This window comes from Astatotilapia calliptera, chromosome 22 (assembly GCF_900246225.1).
Source record: "Astatotilapia calliptera chromosome 22, fAstCal1.2, whole genome shotgun sequence".
Taxonomy (NCBI): domain Eukaryota; kingdom Metazoa; phylum Chordata; class Actinopteri; order Cichliformes; family Cichlidae; genus Astatotilapia; species Astatotilapia calliptera.
The window spans coordinates 23378371-23398637 of NC_039322.1; the positions used below are offsets into that span (position 1 = coordinate 23378371).

At 41.3% G+C, this 20267-nt stretch overlaps 2 protein-coding genes across 4 annotated transcripts; one reads left to right on the forward strand and one right to left on the reverse strand.

The window, feature by feature from the left end:
* The first annotated feature begins 771 nt into the window (after positions 1-771).
* On the forward strand, positions 772-6289 carry slc6a18 (solute carrier family 6 member 18). Of its 2 annotated transcripts, XM_026156024.1 has the most exons (12): positions 772-1163; positions 1868-2008; positions 2290-2427; positions 3390-3571; positions 3749-3859; positions 3936-4048; positions 4133-4261; positions 4349-4505; positions 4627-4831; positions 4921-5080; positions 5170-5332; positions 6054-6289. In XM_026156024.1, exons 1-12 carry the CDS (start codon positions 1028-1030, stop codon positions 6270-6272), a joined length of 1854 nt encoding a protein of 617 aa, XP_026011809.1. In that variant the 5' UTR covers positions 772-1027; the 3' UTR covers positions 6273-6289. The 2 variants fall into 2 exon arrangements, with proteins under 2 accessions (XP_026011809.1, XP_026011808.1); XM_026156023.1 differs by having other exon boundaries at positions 5170-6082.
* On the reverse strand, positions 6232-20147 carry tert (telomerase reverse transcriptase). 2 transcript variants are annotated; one of them, XM_026156022.1, is made up of 17 exons: positions 20077-20147; positions 17467-18742; positions 17189-17378; positions 16942-17095; positions 16684-16851; positions 16386-16547; positions 15333-15434; positions 15162-15247; positions 14964-15080; positions 14749-14820; positions 14268-14456; positions 13909-14035; positions 11667-11728; positions 10683-10807; positions 8450-8587; positions 7107-7269; positions 6232-6293 (listed from the first exon to the last, which is right to left on the reverse strand). In XM_026156022.1, exons 1-16 carry the CDS (start codon positions 20080-20082, stop codon positions 7166-7168), a joined length of 3078 nt encoding a protein of 1025 aa, XP_026011807.1. In that variant the 5' UTR covers positions 20083-20147; the 3' UTR covers positions 6232-6293; positions 7107-7165. The 2 variants fall into 2 exon arrangements, with proteins under 2 accessions (XP_026011807.1, XP_026011806.1); XM_026156021.1 differs by lacking the exon at positions 20077-20147 and adding an exon at positions 19390-19710.
* Positions 20148-20267: the final 120 nt, after the last annotated feature.

Consider the following 20267-nt stretch of genomic DNA (forward strand, 5'->3'; position numbering starts at 1 on the left):
TTAAAATCGGCGCAGAGTCAGCCAGTGAAAGAAACTTCACACATAATATCTGAGACACCGTTGGCTGGATTTGTTTTTTGCTCTTTTCAATGCATAAGCGGACATCGCTGCTTAATATGACCATAATATAGGAAATGGGACAGCTTTGGTGTGCTTGATTAGGAATGAATGTTAGCAATATCAGAGAGAGCTAGAGACAGCAATCAAGCCTGCATCTAAGCATAAAAATCTGCAACACAAGGATTCATGAAGTGACGACGGAAATGTCAACTGGCCAGGAGAAAGAAAACACTTCAAAAAAATCATATTTGAGGAAGGAAGAGTGTGGATTTGCAGTTTAAATCTCAACCTGAGTTCACAGGTACAGGTAAGAAATGTGGACACAAATTATTATTGACTTTTGTGTCTGGAAAAAATGCCCTTAATGGTGAAATGTATCAAAAACATCATTTGATTAGATCGACTTTCATCACTTCAGATTTAGGTTTGCGTACATCTATTCTCAAACTAGAGCACAGAAAGACCCGGTAACCTTTTCACTCATTTTGCAAGAAGATTGTATGCGAGAACAATGTTTGATTAGCTGTTCGGCACAACTCTCCTGATGTCTCTTCCACCCTGTATCTGATTGCTCTGATGTAGGTTGGTGTAGCAGAGAAAAGCATCACCAGGTTATCCATTAATTCAAGTTTCAGCACACTCCCATTCTGCGGGAGGGAGGTAAAACCACTAAATCACCCTGGCAAGTGTTTCACCAAACTTCCTGCTGGCTGGATGTCTCAAAAAGAACAGAATCTGCACCTCTGACTCAGAGACGGGAGGGTCGCACAGAGGATGAAAGAGGAGTGCTGAACATCACGAAGACCGAACCAATCAGGAGTGTAATTCATCCAAAGTACGGAGCAGGAGGAGAATTCTGGACTAACCACAAAATATATGCAATTTGATCAGACTGCATGCTACAATTCCATTAGGTGTATTTTTGTAACACAACTGGAATTGCACTGAGTCTTTTTTCCAGCTGAGGATGGGAAAAGACGCTGGGCCGGAGGAGAGACCCAAGTGGGACAACAAGGCTCAGTATCTGCTGACATGTATTGGTTTTGCAGTGGGAATCGGAAATGTGTGGCGATTCCCTTACCTCTGCCAAATCTACGGAGGAGGTGAGATGCTGCCCTTTTACTCACTTTACACCATCGCTCCTACTGTAAGAGTATCTGTAAGAGTCCTGTTTAATCATCCAGTGTAGAGATGCTTTAATCGGTTTGCATTTCCATTTTGTTTCAGTAGGTATTAACGAACAAACCGGGTCGGTCCCTGAACCTGTCTGGAAATGAATAACTTTATGTATACCTGATTAACCATGGGAATCATTACATACTGTTTGTGAGGAATATATCCACTTTTGTTTGCTTCCTCATACTTACCCAGAGAGATACGCCGAGTCCTCATGCCACGGAGTTCTATAGGAGCCTGCTCTGGGTCAGGCTGTGTAAACAGCCAGTCCAGAAAATGTGTGTGGGCTCTATCACCTTCACATATTGACTTCCCAAAAGACTGTTTCTCAAATCTGCTGAGCGTCTGTTTAACTTTGGCTTAGTCTGTTTAATTGAGTCACGTTTTTCTATTGTTAATCTCCCCTCAGATTTGTTTGGTTTGGAGCTCGTACGGTGAAGCAGCGAGGTGACACGAGAAGTTAATAATTTTTTTAAAATTTTGTAAATATAGTGGGTTTTTCTTTTTAAAAAAAAAAAAAAAAAAAGTCAGCCCGATTCCCAGCAACCCAGTGTGTTTTCATTAGCAGAGCTTTGCACTGTAATCATAAAAATGCCTAACTGTAAGATAAATATTTACTTCATGTCTTCAGGTGCATTCCTCATCCCTTACCTGATAGCGCTGGTGTTTGAGGGCCTCCCCCTGCTCTTCCTTGAGCTGGCTGTAGGACAGAGGCTCCGGAAGGGCAGCGTGGGTGTCTGGAAGACCATCAATCCCGTAATCGGTGGAGTAGGTGGGTAACCCAAAAAGTAATAGTAAATGTTTTTATGTACTCTACAGTTATACTATTCGAGTGTGTTGCTTTATTTTAACGACATATTAGTTAATCTAAGATTCTTAGTTGTTTTTCAACCCTTTAGTCAACTGTATCATGTACAATAATAAAGTAGAAAGTAAAACAGAATAACCAAAAAATAAATGTTTCTTTTGTTGAAATTGACACCGGTCAAAGATTCCTCATTTTTAAATTCAAAAAATAAAATTAATACCTGAAAAAATCTTTCTTATGTGCAGGCATCGCCTGTTTGATTGTATCGTTTCTGGTGGGCGTTTTCTACAACACCATTCTGGCCTGGGTGCTGTGGTACTTCTTCCACTCTTTTCAGGAACCCCTGCCGTGGAGCACCTGCCCACTAAATGAAAGCCGCATAGGTGAGACAGGAGCACACCTCGGTATTATTCTTGCTTGATAAATTTATGGCCGTACGCCGTGATTCTGCTGCTGCTCCACTGTTTGCAGATTTAATAACAAAGATAAAGTTTAGGATTATCAGTAAAGATTTATGGCTGCCTGCCATGCTCTTGGTAGCATTTCAAGAGAGATTCAGTAAAAAAAAAAAAAAATACTGCTGGACAGCTTTATGGCACAAAGGGAACATTGCACCACAACATAAAATAAAAAAGACAATGATTTTTTTTAAAGATAGGTGCAACTAAGACATGAGATGAACAAGTAAATAGCAATGATGATGCAGTGTTGGGACTGTTGACGCTCTGCTGAATTTGTAATTTTACACACTTTTAAACAAATGAACAGTATTTTGTGGTAGTTTCATTTTAATGGAGAGACACAATACCAAACACACCAAAACATGATTTAGAGAAAATCCTTGTTGGCAATCACAGCGGTGAGACGTTTCCTGTAGTTGGTCAGCAGGTTTGCAAAATTCTCAGGAGGATTTTAGTTCACTTCTATTTACAGAAACTCCAAATCTTTTAGGTTTCGTGGCTGCTGTTTGGCAACTCAAAGTTTCACTCCACATATTTTCTATAGGACTGAGGTCTGAAGACTAGGAAGACCACTCCATGACCTTAATGTGCTTCTTCTTTAGCCACTGTTTTGTTGCCATAAAGATCTGTTTTGGGTCATTGTCACATTGGAAGACCGATTTGTGACCAACATTCAGTGTTGCAGCTGCGGGTTTCTCATCCAAGATGTTTCAGTACGTGGGCCCATACATTGGCACCATTTACAGAAAAATAGTCCCAAAGCATAATGCTTCCAACTCCGCACCAGCAGTTATCTTCTCACCAACCTTCTTGTCGATGGTGCTTTGGCCCATTCCAGCCTTATGCTGGTCTACAAAATCTTTTGCGTATGTGTGTCCATGTAGACTATAATTTGGAGTGTAAGAAAAGCACTCCGGTAAATTACTTCTGGTACCGTGAAACCCTCAACATCACACCTGACATCGAGATCAGCGGCTCCGTGGAGTGGGGGATGGTGATCTGTCTAGCCAGCGCCTGGTGCATCGTCTACATCTGCTTCATCAAAGGCATCGACTCCGTGGGAAAGGTCAGTGTAACTACCAAAAACATTTAATATTTAATGATAGGTTGCAGAACACTGGACGCCTAACCCTGTGCTATCACGATATGTGGTTTCTATCTTACAAAACTGTTCTCCCAAGTCATTACATCTGTCATTTCCCCCCAGAAAACATGTTATTTTAATGTTTCTATATATTTTCAGGCTGTGTATGTGACATCTACCTTCCCTTACCTGGTGCTGACTATTTTCCTGATCCGTGCCCTCACTCTGCCTGGAGCTACTGATGGACTGTTGTACCTCTTCACCCCTGATGTGAGTTGGAGTGAAATTTTTAATCTTTTGTCCCACAAACAGCTGATTTCCTAATCAGATGTTATGCTCGTGACAGTGGCAAACCCTGACGAACCCACGGGTGTGGTTGGACGCCGCCACGCAGATCTTCTTCTCTCTTTCTGTGGCGTTTGGAGGTCTCATATCTTTCTCCAGTTACAATGAAGAGAAGTAAGGACAGACACTTCTTAACCTCCCCCGGTGAACACGGGGTGATTAGTAAGCTCGTCTTTCTCTCGCTCTTTGTGTTGTTAGAAACAACTGCGAGAGAGACGCTGTTCTTGTGGGAGTGATAAACAGCGCAACGTCTATCTACGCCTCCATTCCGATTTTCTCCATCCTGGGGTTTAAAGCCACCACCGCCTTTAACGCCTGTAAAGACGAGTACGTAAGCATGCCTATTTTAGGTGGGGTTTTGCAACTACGTCTTTGCCTGATCCTGAGTACTTACTCTTCAAATCTTATCTGCAGGAACATCCTGGCTCTGACCAATTACTTTGAGTTCTCAGACCAGAACATAACCCTGCAGAACTACGATTACTGGTATGAATATCTAAATACGACATATCCAGAGAAATTCCAGAGTCTGTCCCTGAGGGAGTGTGATCTACAAAAATTACTTAAGCAGGTACTCACTCCATCTTATAGTCATTCTTCTATCCTCGAGCCCCTCCATCCACAAACACTGGTCATTTTCAGACATTGCCATTTCAAGTATCCTCATTAGCTTCTTGTTTTTTTATCTTCAGAGTGTTTCAGGTACTGGCCTGGCTTTTATCGTGTTCACTGAAGCGGTGATATCGATGCCGGGCTCGCAGGTATGGGCCGTACTGTTCTTTGTCATGCTCTTTAGTTTAGGTCTCTCCTCCATGTTTGGTAACATAGAGGGTGTCCTCGCGCCCCTCAATGAACTCAAACTATTGCCCAGGTGGATGCCCAAGGAACTCATATCAGGTACTTGCACATCAGCTTGTGCTTTTTAAGTCAAAAACAATTTCCTTTGAATTCCCTCTTTTAAACTTTCACCTTCTTCACTTCTGCAGCGGTCATCTGTTTGATATCCTTCTTGGTGGCGCTCCTCTTCACCTTGAGCTCAGGCAACTACTGGGTGGAGGTGTTTAATGGTTACGTGGGATCTGTACCTCTGCTCATCATTGCTTTATTTGAGATTATTGGAGTTATTTACTTCCGTGGAATGAAAACGTAACTTTTTCTCCTGTTCTTCCTGAACATAACACTGTAAACTTCACTAACAATCATAATTCATATCCGTTTTACGTCTCCTCTGCCAGTTTCAGTGACGACATCTATATCATGACTGGGAGGAGGCCAAACATCTTTTGGAAGGCGTGCTGGATGGTGATCAGTCCTTTACTGCTCCTGGTGGTGTTTGTTGCCTATGTGATTGTCCAGGCACAGACACGTCCCACCTATCAAGCATGGAACCCAGATTATGTAAGCAGGAAAGCCAAGAATTGAAGAATGAATCTACTCATAAGTCAAGATTTTATTAGGTGCAGTTTGTTCGCTCCTCTATTTATCTTCAGAACTGCTCCAATTTTCTGTTCCATCACATCCCAAAGGTACATTACTGGATTGAGATCTTTTAATTGTGGAGACAATTTGAGTACAGTGAAATGATCTGAGCTGTGAGTCATAGCGAGTTATCCTGAAGGAAGATGCTACTAAAAATCAAACTGACTTCTGAAATGAATCCAGCAGCCAGACTTTTACCTGAGAAGCGACTATCTGTAATGTCTGTTAACAAACAAGCAAGAGTTTAAAAATGTCTATCAAAACCTACATTTTAACAAATATGTCGATTAATAAATATAGACCGGCGGGATAAAATGACAGCTCAGTCCTTTATGGGATTTTATGAGCCTGAAATATCTCTTGGTTGGTTTCGATAACCTTAAGTTAGCCCTAAAGCACTAAAACAGCAACCACTGACCAAAGTGCTGGACACAGCAATAAAAAATAGAATTTAAATAAAGTAAATCAATATAAAAAATGAATTGAATTAGTCAAGCTAAGCTAATTGCCTGCTTGCTGGTTGTTGCGCTCTATTTAACCCGAAGAAAGAAAATTAGCGCATTTTACCAATTTTAAACCATATTTTATAATTAAATAAATAAATGTCCTTCATTGTTTCCACCTTGATCTTTCTTTTCAGGAAAAATTCCCTGAAACTGAAGAGAAGCTTTATCCAGACTGGGTCTTTGCCATAATCATCCTCCTCTGCGTGGTGCCTGTGATTTCCATTCCTCTGGTGGCCCTCTACCAGCTGCTTCGTGGCAGATTCAGAAAGTCCTCGGTTGGGATGGAATTGAATCCCTACGACAACGACGCCTTCGTGACTGACACACAGGAACAGAAGACTCAAAGGGCTTAAGGACTGTGGAGAGTAAAAATGCTGCCATACAGCAAAAATCCAGATGTTTATCACTGCTTTTCATCAAAATTCACTAGAATTTCATACAGATTCTGATGTTTACTTGACATATGAAACATTACATTACTTCCCTTGAAAATAAAACAGGATTTATTTAACAGTGACATTCTTAATTTTCATTTTACATATTTTTTACATATCATATATCCAATATAACATTATATCCATTACACACCTTTCTTTGACTCCAAATATATGAATCTGCACAGTTGAACATAGTAAAAATAAAAGAAAATAAAAAAGAACACAGAACCCTTCAGGTTTGTTCATTTCTGAACAACTTTAGCATTATCTAAAGAACTGAGCATATGTGATGTAACACAAAAGTAAAAAAAAAACAATCCTTTGGTGAATGGCTCACAACTTCTGTGACGTATGTCCTCACATGCTCTTTATGGAAAACTACTACAAGGTGTAAATCAAAGTCCACAAAGACACACACAGCTATGGGCTGAGACCTGCTCTATTACAGTAGCTGCATGACTTTCAATTACCGATCTTGACAGGCTGCTGTTGTTTGATTGTGTGCGTTTATGACTAAGGTTTAGCACTTAAGTGTTTTGCAGCACACGACTAAGTACTGTGTTTTCCAGACATGTTTCCTGACACTCTAGATCCGAAAGATGTCATGTATTGGTTTGAGGTTTTTTTGGTGATATATATTGTTAAAACACTTACAACTTAAGAATTAAACAAAGCAAAAGAAAAAAAAAAAGGCTTTTAATATGTTTTTAACAAAAAAGGGGAGGGAATCTAGATTAAATAAATCCATACCTTTAATCTCCGAGTATTGTTCTGCGGTCATGTTGGAAACTGGGACTAGGAATAGTAATTTACGTCTGAATGGCCAAGAAGTCGACTGGAGTCCTGGGGTTAGCGGCCTGCCGCACCCTGGCCAGCCTCAGGTCCCCCAGACGCCGCTCCAGACTGCGCTTTCCTGTAAAAAGATAAAGATAAGAAGCTTTTTATTTCCTTCTTTGGTGACAAACTGTAAAATCAAATGACAGGTGCCAATAAACTGCAGATTATACATGTAAAATGATATGTGTATATTGGCTAAATTAGGTGCACCTCTTACAAAGTCCACATTTAAAAAGAATCAGCCTTCCTGGAAAGCGACAGGAAGGACAGCCTTTCGTAGTGAAATCGAAAAGCTTCATTTTTCCAAACTGTAGTACTTTTATTTTGTTTTTAATTATTCTTGCCTAATTAAGCATCCACACACACATACACACAGGCAGCGGTTATTTTATCCTGCTGTAGTCCTCAAAGGTTCACCACAGCAAACAAATCTGCATGTTTGATATGGGACTTTACACCAGATGCCCTTCTGGATGCCCCTCCTAGAAGTGCACAAACTCGTGACCCCTTCAGGCTGTCTCTTCGTGTCTCCTCCTTTTGCACGTAGGGAGGAAACAAAGAGACTCCTACTGATAGTATGCACATGCACTTCTTTGGATGTTATTTGTGACTCTGCAGCAAATTATTTTTGATATGCAAATACAACTTAATATGTGAGCAGAACAAGAGTCTGCAACTGACAAAAGTGTCAGTGGTGTTGGGGATCGTCAAAATTGCTGGGCTCATGAAAAAAAGAAATGTACAGCCAGATTTTATCCACAATGAAAGATCATCTGGAAAGCATCCAATTGGCTTCAGCCTCATTTTTCAGCAACAAAATGATCCAAGACAGACTGCTAATGCAGTAAAAGCAATGGATAGAAAAAACACACAGTGCAGCACTATCAGTTTTGGATTGGCCTCCCCAGAGCCCAGACCTCAAAGAGAAACAGCCAAGATCCAAAGAAGAGCTGTGAATGTGCTTCAAGAAGCCTGGAGAACTATTCCTGAAGCCTCCTTAAAGAAATTACAAGAAAACGTAAAAGAAAAAAGGTAATCATACCAAATTCCAACTGTTTTAGAATTGCACTTTGTTTTGTCTTGTATTTCCATGTATTTTTGCACATGTTTTAATTCATCACTGTGCCCATTTTCCATTTTAACAACAAAATCTAAAGGAAAACTGAGATGCTCAGACTTCTGCAGAGTACTTTGCGTAACATTTTAATTGCATTTTTTGGAAGAAGAATCTGAACATCACTTTTGAGACTACATACGTTTGTGCAGGTGTGCGAGCAGATCTTTATAGAGAAGACGGTGTTGTGACAGCACCAGCAAGAAGCACAGACAGAAAAGCAGCTCCACTGCTTCGTACTGCACAATCCCCGTCTGGGCCTTATCACCTAAAATCAGTCCTAGAGAGGCAAAGAGAGAAGAAATTAAGTTATTAATGTGTTTGCTCAGGTGGCTGAAGGAAAATGGGTTGAATTTTACATCACAGCTCAGTAACACTGCAGCAATTGTGGGTTACAATCCAGTACTATCCAGTGAATAGTTTAGCTTATCCTATAATAACACATGTTAATGAAATTAACATAGCGTTTACTCACTTTAGTAATACTATAGCAACCTGCTAAAATAAATGGTTATATCAATGCAGTACGTATGCTGACAACATATTGTGATATTACAGGATACCATCAGCCTAATATCCTCAAAATCACATTGAAACTGTTTAAACTATCATCCCCAGCAATTTGTGCGCTGTAAATAATGTTTATATTTATTTAAACATTCAAAAGTCTTAGGGTTAATTAAGCGCACACAACACTGCTGCAAACTAGGAATTTACTATGTGGTTTAGTCTAATGTTTAACTTTCCAGGCTGAATGAGGTTATAAATCTCCTGATTCTCCTAAACGTACCATGAATACACAGAATGAACTATAATGGAAAACAAACGCAAATTACTACCATACATCCTGAACACATGCCAAAATAACTGACAGAAGTAGAAGTAGAAGAACTTCTACTTCTAGAACATCAGAAAATATCTGGCTGTGCAAAAGTCTTGAGCCACCCTTCATATTTTTCTTAGCTGGACATTTTAAGCAGTCTTGAGCAGCAGTTCTCTGGGCTTTATGAAGATCTTTAAAAGTTTTTCTTTGGACATCATCTGCTTTTTCACTCATTTTCACTTCAGTCATGACCATTTTCACAGGACTGTTTCTTTGTTAAGCCACTTGAAACTGGCCTGAATCGTTCAACATAAAAAGGGCAGCTAACCCAAATGCCAAATTTTAATAAGAACTCAACTGTAAATTACCGGAAACAGGTTTTCCAGAGTGATTAATCCAAATTTGCAATTTGCTGTTCAAGTTATTGAAGCATTGTGGGAGCACCTTGATAGAAAGTATACTTCTGTTACTGGAATTCCCACTGCCTGACCCGACGAAGCCTCGAACCATGTTAACCATTTGCCACACAGTCACCCTGACGCCACTATATTCCTCGCTCCTTTAAACTGTTTGCACAAGAATAATTAGCACCCCTGCGGAGTGTGGTCTCCGCAGGGGTGCTAATAAAAAAAAATAAAGTATGCATTAAATACAATACCATCTATATAATTTAAAAATAAGTGACATTAAACTAGCACGCAGTGATTAAGAAGATGTAGATAACTGAAAATGAAAAAGGATAAAATATAACAGCTCTGAAAGCGTCCAACTCGCAAGTATGTGGGACTCATTAACTCACAGGAGCACATTAACTTGGCTCTGCTGTTATTTGCCAACATCCAGTTTGGAGAGGAGTAAGTTTAACTGCTGTAACTGATCCTGAGTCTGCCGTTTCATGTAATATAATACATTTTTGTATTCTCTCCTGTTTTCATCTGCTCGTTTAACTGGGAGCACTGACATCTCAGGGTGTTAGCGACACAATTATCACACTCTCACTGAGCTTTCACAAGCGACATCACCCGAAAAGGGCGCCCTCTGCTGGCCACGAGCCTGATGCCACTGCTGTTTGCTGTTCGGCTTAAACAAATCTATAGTATGGTAAACAGGACACCACAGCAGTACTCTGAGTGCATCTCTACCTCTAAAATCCAGCTTGTGTGGCTGCTATCTTAAGTAAATATTAAATCTATAAGGAAAATGAGAGGGAAGCATCCCTGTCACCAAAATGGATCAAACCATAAAGTTCCCAGATTGAAGAGCAACCGAGTAAAACTTGAGGAGCAAAAAAGGCACAAAGTAAAATGTGCTAAGGTCCAAAACATTAAGCACATCATAGCAGTGCTGGATTTTTTGCCCTGGTTGTCAGTCTTCTTATACCTGAACATCTTGTTTTTTTCCAACTACCCACATTACTCTTTAAAACTGCAGGATCTTACTTCACAATACAACTTGCAGAGATGCTATTACTTGATTTGAACGTGTTTATATCAAACTACTGCCCACTATTACCAATCAGTAACAAAGTGCTGCTGTGAAATGCAAAAGTTGCCTTTGTTGCTGCGTCTGATGAGCTTGTTGCAGTACTGGGCCATCTCCCATATCAGCTGCAGAAAGAAGACGGGGTTCTTGGAAACGGTCTGACCAAAGGGCAAACTTTGGGCACAGACGTGAAATCTGAAGAGGAAAAAAAAAAAACAGGAAGACTCACACAAAAACTGTAAATGAGGACAGGTTCAGTTAGACATTTACATTTAGAGATAAACAACAGGACAATTATTTCTTTTTTTTTTTTTTCTTTTTTTTCTTTTTGCCTGTCCCGTTTGGCTCTTTTGCCATCAGAATTATTGTCTAAAGGCAAACAAAGATGCCCAACGGATTTACTTTACCAAATTGACCATCCCAGCCTTGCCGTAATGGTCCATTTGATTCACCTTTTATTGTTTATTTTATTTTCACTTGCTGAATACGGGACAGACTTGACTGGGGGAAAGAAAGAGGGAAAGAGAAACAGCTGAGAAGAGGGACGGGGGAGAAGGGCAAAAAACAAAAAACAACTGAATGAGCAGAGAAAAAAAATGCATATATCGATCACCTGCTGAGAAAGAAAAAAGAAAACAAGCAGAAGAGAACAAGAGTAATAGAATAAACAACATCACAATGATGTATGGGAAGATGACAGTAAATACTAAATATTAAACATTATTGTGCAGCACATAAGATCGACAGCACACAGTGTGCTTTGAGGTAGGAGCCAAAAAGGGTGTAGTTTGTGTGTGTGAGCACCCTTGTGTACACCTGTGAGCATGGACGCGCTTGTTTTTTTAAAAGGTTCCTTCATGTAATGATCTGCTAGAGAGTGTGGGGAGCCACGGGACAATTATTTCTAAGCTCGGTGCAGGTACTGATTAATATAACCCAGATTTTTACCCAACTGGAAGCGATTCATGTTGAAGGTTCCCAGTTTGTGTTTATTGTCCATGTATTTTGATGTTACAGGTGGGTAAATGCACCAATCTGACACTGACAACAGTACCTGTACGCATGCAGCAGCACCATCTTGTACATGTTCTTGTAGACCGCTTCAAGAGAATTAGTCTGAGGAGAAAAATTTATAGATTAATGTAACGGAAAGCAAGTAGTTTACTAACATACTGATACAAGATTTCTTCATTGATTGCTCAGGTCGGATTTTCCTGTTAGTCAAAACAGAAAGCAGCTCCAAACCCTGCTGCTCCCTCTGCCATGCTTTACAGCTGGGAATTGAATTTGATTGCTTTATGGTCACTTTGGTTTTTCCTCAAAAGTGCAATTGTATAAAAAGATGGACATCGCCTCAGTGATATCGCACATTGGTTTTAGGCTGTGCATTTTGAAGGCCCAGTATTCGAGCTTTGACCAGTGCCGTCCTGTTCTGAGCCAAGTGTGACCAAATTTGAGTAAGAGGGAAGGAAAAAAAGAAAAAGAAAAAAAGAAACATGGCAGCGCAGCTTAGCTTGACAAAATTGCATTCGAACAAACCACAAGTCTTCTGGAACAATGTGCTTTAGACAGATGAGACCAGACTGGAGATTATTTTGAAAAGCAATAATCTCCAATTTGTTTGATAAAAACAGCACATCAGCACAAACACCTCATGCCAACGGTCAAACACAGTGTGGAGGGGTGATGATTTGGGCTTTTTTTTGCAGCCACAGGTCCCGGGTACCTTGCAGTCATTGGCTGTATCCCAATTAAGGGTCTGCAGCCTTAAAGGCCGCATTTTAAGGCCGATTATGTCACAGCGACACGACGAAGGTTGTCCCAATTCAAAGGCTGCTCGAAATGCGGCCCTCAAATGCGTCCTTCATTTCCCTGAATTTTAAGGATGTGGCGGTGTAGACTTCGTGGCCCAACATATCCAAGAATGCATAGCGCGGCGCTGGGTGTGGATAATTTTGCCGAAAAAAAAACAGCGGATGACGGGCTATATTCCGTACTTGAACTATAAGTAAGTACTGAATATTATGTCACTTATTTATGTGCAAATGTTTAATAACGAAGAACACTAAAACATTACTGTTGGCCACATGTCGGCAAAGTTATGTGACGTTTGTACTAACTTGGTTTTAAAGCCTTTACTTTAAAATATACGCCGTCCAATAGCTGACCTTAATCTTACAGAGAATGATCAAAGCTCATGTAGAAACAAACAAACAAATGAACAAAAGATTTTCTCCTTCATTTCTGTCAAACAAAGCTGTATGAAACGTTTCCAGCTGTTAGTATCATGGTTGCTAGGCAACCTTGGCAGCACGATGGAGGCTAGACCGTCCCATTTTACAAGCCTCGCACTTCCGGCGTTAGCGGTCTTTAAGTACGCGGCCCTTGTGGGCCGTTAAGGCTGCGTACTTTTAGGCTGCAGACCCTGAATTGGGATACAGCCATTGAGACGATAAACTCCCGTGTATTACAAAGTACGCTAGGATCAAATGTGAGGGCATCTGCCTGAAAGCCAAAGCTTGGCTGAAACTGAGCCATGAAACAAGACAATGATCTCCAGGATGCCAGCTAATGTGCAACAGAATGGTCCAGTCGAACATCCAAGTCTTGAAAAAAAAAAAAGAAAAGCTTTCTACCCTTTCATATCTGTGCAACACTTCTTCTGACATCCTGCAAAGTTGCCAGATCAATAAGATTGCTCTCACCAGCTAATCTTTCTTTCCAGTAGCCGACTTCGTGAGCAACCAGGCTTTTATTTTCAGTCAAAGCTGTACTACTCAAACTCTGAATATCATGTCATTAGTTTGAACACCTAAACCTGGCAGTATTACAACCTGTCAAATGTATCTAATAAGTACATGAAAAGTTCAACTAATTCTTTGCCATTAGTATAATTATATTGCATTTGTAGAAATTACTTTTTTAAAATCACCAGTCGGTCATTTTATTGGATATTTTGTTCAAGGACTCATTTACCTTGATTGGCATCTTTCTAGCTTGTACTTTTGACACAGACATTGGACATAGCATGCTGGTGATGCTTCAGTGTCTGTATAATATTAACATATACATTTTGTAGAAAGAATATATAGTTTAAAAATAGCTGATCAAAATATCTTAAGAAAGATGAGAAATGAGTCCAAGTTTCTCTTAACAGCATGTTTTGATCTGTGTACTCAGCTTTTGCCAAACTGCACCTTCCCATAATTGTCCACAATCATCAGATCTAAAAGAATGTGTCAATGTTTAACAGTTACGGCATTCTGAAACGTCTTAAAAATATTTTTGTTCCCGACCTTCAAGTCAAAGAACAGGGCATGACACTTGAGCCTGAGGATAGCCATTAGTTTCCTTTTCATCTGCTGTCCTGCAGAGTGGGATGAACCCAGAGTAAGGCTGTAGCGCAGAGACAGTCCAGCATAGCTGTGAAACAAGAAAAAAAGCAAGAAAATTTAAAAACAACAAAACATTCAGAACTACAGAGAGATTTTTGTTTGACCAGAGGATCATTCATCTATGCCAGAATTGGCTCACGTTTATGAGTAGGAACAAAGTTCAGCCATAAACTATAAAGCCTTGACAACAGGCCCAAGGAGACACCACAATATAACACAATAACTGTGCAGTATAATTACAGCTGGAATGGACCTTTCACCTGGAATAGTCTTTATAGACGTCCAGTGTGTGGGTGTCCAGCAGCAGTCCACACCAGGGGAAGAGGCAGCGAGGGGGCAGCATGCGAATGTCGGGACAGGAAGCCGCGCTTCCCGATACCTGAAAGTTCAAAACCACCTTCTGCGGGTTGACTGCCAGACCATACTGTGGCACTCCGGCCAGCAAGATCCTACACACAAAGAGCAAGCGGCATTATAAATGCACTAAAATAAGCAGCTTTGCATGATTTGCAGTTTGAAAAATAAATAAATACATGTAAAAACTCTCTATTTCTCTTATACTGAGACTTTGTGCAGCTCACCAGGTCATCCACTGTCTCAAGCAAGCTGTTCAGAATAACTATATATGTGGATGCATTTATTTGGGGTTATACAGAAAACTGCAAATCCCATTCCAGTCCCCTACTCCAAAATATATTGTGCAGTAACACAGAATATTTAAAACTGAACTGAAAGTAATACTTGAGAAAAGCTTGTGCTTCATGTTGGTCTGGTGTAATCAGAAGGAAGTCATCCACCAGTCTCATCAAACACCTGCAGGACACAAGGAGAGCAAAATAACAGCCACAGTGGACCAAATCAAGAGCTACAGCACAGAAAGAGTGCCCTCTTCTGCCCATGATGGGTAATATGTATACAAGCTGGAGCTGACTGAAATACAGCGAGGTCTAATGTACCCTTTGTGTCCTGGAATATCTTTAAACAGGAGATTCTCCATGTGGCCGTAGCAAAGGCAGCAGAGCAAACTAGATACAACCGATCCCTGAGGAATCCCCCGGAACTGACGGTACGTCCTGAAACATAAAGGGACAAAATAGACGTAACTGCCTTGATGACATCAAAATGTTTTAGAAAACGGTGTTCGAGAATCTTACTTTTTCCCATACTGAACAACACTCCCAGTTAGCATTTGGGTAAAGAACTGCAATGCCTCTCTGCCATGAAGATCTGAGCAAAAGTGCTGCAGCAAGGAAAAGTAATGCGTTCAGGACTTAAGCACACAATTTGCCCAGCCACAGCAAACCACGCGATGAAGCCAGAGTTACCTGTTCAACCAGGATGGCGTGATGAACTTTGCCTTTTCTCTGCAATGACGTCGAAAAGCCCTTCATGTTGGTGGATCCTATGTTATCCTCCAGGAAATCTGCCTGTGTTAACCAAAACAAAAAAAGACCGACTTTCACTCATAAATAATGTTTATATATGGTGGTTTTCACAGATTCTTCTTCTTAAATTGAGTTTAACTTAGTTTGATGGCCATGTCTGCCAAAGGGTTCAGCGACGTGTTTGTTGACCTGTGCGCTTAGATCAGGGTGTGGCACACATTAATTTCCATCGGTTAAAATTAATTGCCCACTGCTGATCTAGATGGTTGTGCTGGGTTATTTGTTGGTCATAATGTCAGTATAGCTGGAGTGACTTGGTTTAACCAGACATGTAACTATATTTATGATAGGGAACAGGCATACATACACTAACTCCTCCTAGATGCACGGATCAATCTGGATGAAACTCATTATATAAACTGGGTAAGGTCGCAGGATTATCAACATCTACATCGCTTATAACACTCTAATCCTTACAAATTACATATAATATGTCTAGCAGCTGAACTACAGCAACATTAAATGTATGCTGCAGGCATGTTGTTGTTCATAAATACATTTTGTTAAATAATTTTAGTACAGTGGCACTTTGAGAGTCACTGGAATGTGTTGTCAAGCATAACTGTGCCTGTGTTCATCTGACGGTGACACTGACAGTAAGTTACAGTGTCTAATAATCAGTCCGACTGACTAGTTTATATAATGAATATGTAGTTTGCACAGAAGAAGAAAAATATGGTTTTTTTTATTGATTTGATTGGTGCTTATGAGCAGCCCTTTTTGCAGTCGCACTGTACGTAGCGATATAATAAAAATAAAGAATAACATGTAAATTAAAATGTATGCGTTTTAATCCAACAAATACACCAGGCTAGCAGGTATAACACTAGTTTAAGTAATGTGATGTTAACTAATATTACCATAAATGTCATTTTGGACTAATTAATACTATGTATGCTCTCAGATAAGCATGTTTGCAGATCGGATGGCTACCTGTCTGACAAAGGCCTTTTTCAGGCCTTCGTGTGAGTCTGCCCAGATCTTGGCATAGCGGCGGATGGTAAAGAGTTCATCGTGGACAGGTGACAGGGCTTGGCCAATCACCTCTATGAGTTTGTCATGCGGCAAACTCTCATAGGCTCCACTCACGTCCATCTTAAACAAAGAGGAAAAAGCTCAATTATACATTACCTATACAATATGTCCATATTAGTGTGCTGAAATTTACAGCTGTATTATCCTTAAAATAAATTGAAAGTTCTCTGCCAAACTATTAAATGTAACAACTCACCTTAACAAAATAGAGGGCTTGTGGTTTTTCTTTCTGCGCTGGTGCCAAAGAGCACAAAACTTTGTGGATGTCAGTCATCCCCCACACTGTGGATCCCAGTAGTGATGGAGTGGCACGCACACAGGCCCGCAGCATATCCAGCAAGTCCCTGACATGACCTCGGTAGAGCTGTAGGGAGGACCAAAGAAAAGTTGAAAAACCAGCCCATGGACACAGGATGTAATAACAGACAAGTCTGAGGTAACTGTTGGTGCGTACCCTTGTTTTGGCATCTGCTCCTATGACTCGTGTGATAGGCCTCATGCCATCAGTCTTGGGAATGAAGCGAAGGCGGGAGATGACGGTGCCTTTGGGCAGGGATGCCACCTGAGCTGGAGTCAGCTCCTCCATCTGGCCTTTGGAAAGGTGACCTCTACATGAAAAGAAAATTTTGTTCCTTTTTTTTGGAAGTATGCCTCATGTCTGTATGTATGCTGGCTACTGTAGTAATGTTGTGTGAGTGTACCTGAAGGCCAATTCTTGCAGTTTGGTCCAGACTTCCTGCCTGTAGAACCTGATGGCGTTCTTCTGCCCAATACTCTCTGTTGCATAGAAACAGGCTCTCACAAGGCCTGTAACATATCCATCCAGAAGCCAAGCCAAGAACTGACCCAGGACCTGTGTCCGATACGCAAGCTCGCTGGGTGGAAAACGGCCTGCAGATGAGTTACATTAGTTAGGTCGGGCATGAAACACGAAGCCATGAAAAAAAAAAAAAAAAAAGACCTTTGGTGCTAACCTCACCTGTTTTACTCCTCTTCAACCAATCACAGTCATTCACCTTTATCTTCCACATCAGTTCAGCCAGTGAGAGCCTCTCAAACTTGCCACTTTGCAAGAAAGTCCTGACCCTGGCAAAGAAATGCAGCCGGTTTTGATCAGAGCCCCACAGTTCTTGTGGGATCACAGAAGAGAGGCATTCCCGGACAAACAGGTAAACCCTGTGTGGTGCACAGTGCTGAGGTAAGAGTGAGTTTAGTTCTCCCTGTCCTGCATTGCTCTCCTCCATTGATGGACATAACCTCTGTAGTATTCTGGTGTAGGGACATCTCCTGTGTTGTTGTAAGAGCTGCCTAAACAGGGGGACCAAGCCAAAGAACCGCTGGGAGAGTTTTTTAGGCTTCCTCTCTACTCCATTCAAATGCGCTAGTCCCTCGAAGAAGACTATTCTTACCAGATCTTGTCCTTGAAGCCTTCTGGATCCATGAGCAGTCTTCTTCCTCCTGTTAAGAAGAAAGCCACGCATGCCCCTGCCCCCATACAGGAATCCCAGGGTACGGATAAAACATTGCGAGGGTGGTAAAGGGGGGAAAATCCCTGTTCTCCAACTAGGACCACCCTCCAAGGGAAGTACAAATGTTGGCATTTCAACAGGCTGTTTGAAAGCTGTAGGTGGTGCTGATTCCACAGCCACGGCCTGTCCTTCCTTTTCAGAGCCAACTTGTTGGATCGCCTGTTGATGTTCTACAGATGCTACTCGCCTCCTCTTTCTTGAACAAACTGCCACCTCCTCCTCTTCTCCAGTTTCCCGTTTTCTTTTCCCTTTTGTCCCTCCTTTATTCCTTCTTTTCATCTTCTTGCTTGCAGGAGTCACAACTGTGCGTTTCTGTTTCAAACTCACTGACCCTCGACAGCTCTCAGTCTTGGTACGATTATGTTTCCTGACTCGCGGCTGGAGAAAAAACCCACAAGAGGCCGTGGTCATGGACACCCTGTCATAGACTGGAGGGCCGCACACCTGGAAAGCACACGAAGGAGGAACTGCCACAAACACAGAGCAGCTCTCCAGGAGATACTGCGTGATGTCTGTGCCCAGACGCGTTATGACTTTTTTCCACAGGTCACTGCCGTGGATGTAGGCAGCACTCTGTGTTACATCGCCTTGGAATTTGAGGAAATCTGCATCCCGATCCTCCTGAGCCAGCGTCTGAAAATTATACCCATGTGCCAAGACATTCCTTTTTCTTTTTCTTTTTAGAGTGTTGAGAACAAACGCCAGTAGTTCAGGCAGACTGCAGATCTGTGGAAAGTATGAATACATAAGAAGAGGCCATCTGCCATTAAGCTGTTAAATCTTGACGAAGGCAAACTCTTTGCTATATTAGCCCAGAGACAAAACAATAATCTGAGTTCTTTATTCTTCTATGTAATTAAAATTACTTCAAAGTTACAGCTTGCCTTACTAACTAGAGCCATTAAATCAAAGAGTCATGGCACTCGAAAGATCCTGAAATGAAATATCCCACGTATAACTTAGCACAGTGAAAACCCTTTCAGAGTATTATTCTGGGGCCCGCCCCGTGTCCTAGTGTAGAGCCGGACGAATATATCGGGCGATATTAACTATCTGTCATTATAACTGGATACATTTAAACATGTCTAATAAAGGAGAAGGGGGGGGGGGGGGGGGGGGGCCCCAAAAGAAAAAAAGAGGACCTCGCTGAAGCTGAAATATCCTCCAGCAGCGCACATTTTACTCCCAGCTTAGTTTCAATGAGAAAAAAAAAATATAGGAGTGTAACATGGTTTCCTGGCTTTAACATTATAACAGCATGGCAGGCAGAGTTAGCTACACCGCTTCAAACGTCCACAGAGGAGTGCGTGTCAACTCCTCAGGGCTAACCTGGGAAATGTACATGTATACTTTTCAATAGGGCGAAACGTTACCTGTTTGCAGCTCGCTACCTTCTGTAGCTCCTTGTCAAAGCACACAAAAACACTCCTAACGAACGATTTGAAACGGTTTGTATCTGTCTGCTCAATGAGAGCTGCTTTCTGTCCCTCTCTGAACACGATGCTGTCCGAAAACTCCTCCAGTGTCTGCGTGTGCCGGTACAATAACCGAAGGATATCCAGCACACCGGACATATCAGTCGCAGACATACCGACTGTGTTCGGAGCACTTGGACAGAGGTTAGCTACTTTACAACTGGATTTAGCTATGTTTCACGTTTTAAGGGCCCGCGTCATGCTTAGCCTATGGGAAAGCGGTTTATTAGAGCCGGCCAATCAAAAGTTCTCATACTAAAGGGGGGAATTTACTGTTGACCAATGACAAACAGGTAAAGGCTTGTTGTCTTTTGGCACGAGTGTAGTGGAAAAAGTGACAGTATCACGTGCTATGAGAACTGCTCACCAGAGATCATTCATTCTGTCACCAGCATTATATGGGCACCACAGGCGGTTAAAGCGACATTTGTTTATGACCTTAAAATTACATTTTAATTATAAAAAAAAAAACCCGCAAACGAAGCCTTCAGAAGAACAACAACGATAAAGTTTTCTACCTGGTGTGCCTCTGCCAAAGTCCACAGAAATGCCAAGAAACACAATAAGCACACGGGTGGTGTTTACCTTCATAACGTCCAGTTTGTAACAGTATATTTTAGTAAGGATAACAATACATTAGTTTTCTCAGTATTCGTGTCTGGTGTGCGTGCTTTGACGTAAAAATAGTGTCATTGTTCCTATTTGCTATGGCTGGTGCTCTAGGTTGCCATCGAAATTACTTGCAGCTGCACCGGAGTCTGCGATAGCCACGCGCA

Coding starts and splice junctions, on each gene's coding strand:
- slc6a18 (XM_026156024.1), top strand. CDS start 1,028: ATGGGAAAAGACGCTGGGCCGGAGGAGAGACCCAAGTGGGACAACAAG. Junction 3,572..3,748: donor GCATCGACTCCGTGGGAAAG/GTCAGTGTAACT, acceptor ATATATTTTCAG/GCTGTGTATGTGACATCTAC. Junction 4,262..4,348: donor TTTAACGCCTGTAAAGACGA/GTACGTAAGCAT, acceptor TCTTATCTGCAG/GAACATCCTGGCTCTGACCA.
- tert (XM_026156021.1), bottom strand. CDS start 19,605: ATGTCTGCGACTGATATGTCCGGTGTGCTGGATATCCTTCGGTTATTG. Junction 16,852..16,941: donor GAGCAGATGCCAAAACAAGG/GTACGCACCAAC, acceptor TCCTCCCTACAG/CTCTACCGAGGTCATGTCAG. Junction 11,729..13,908: donor CCCTGTTCTTTGACTTGAAG/GTCGGGAACAAA, acceptor TTTTCTCCTCAG/ACTAATTCTCTTGAAGCGGT.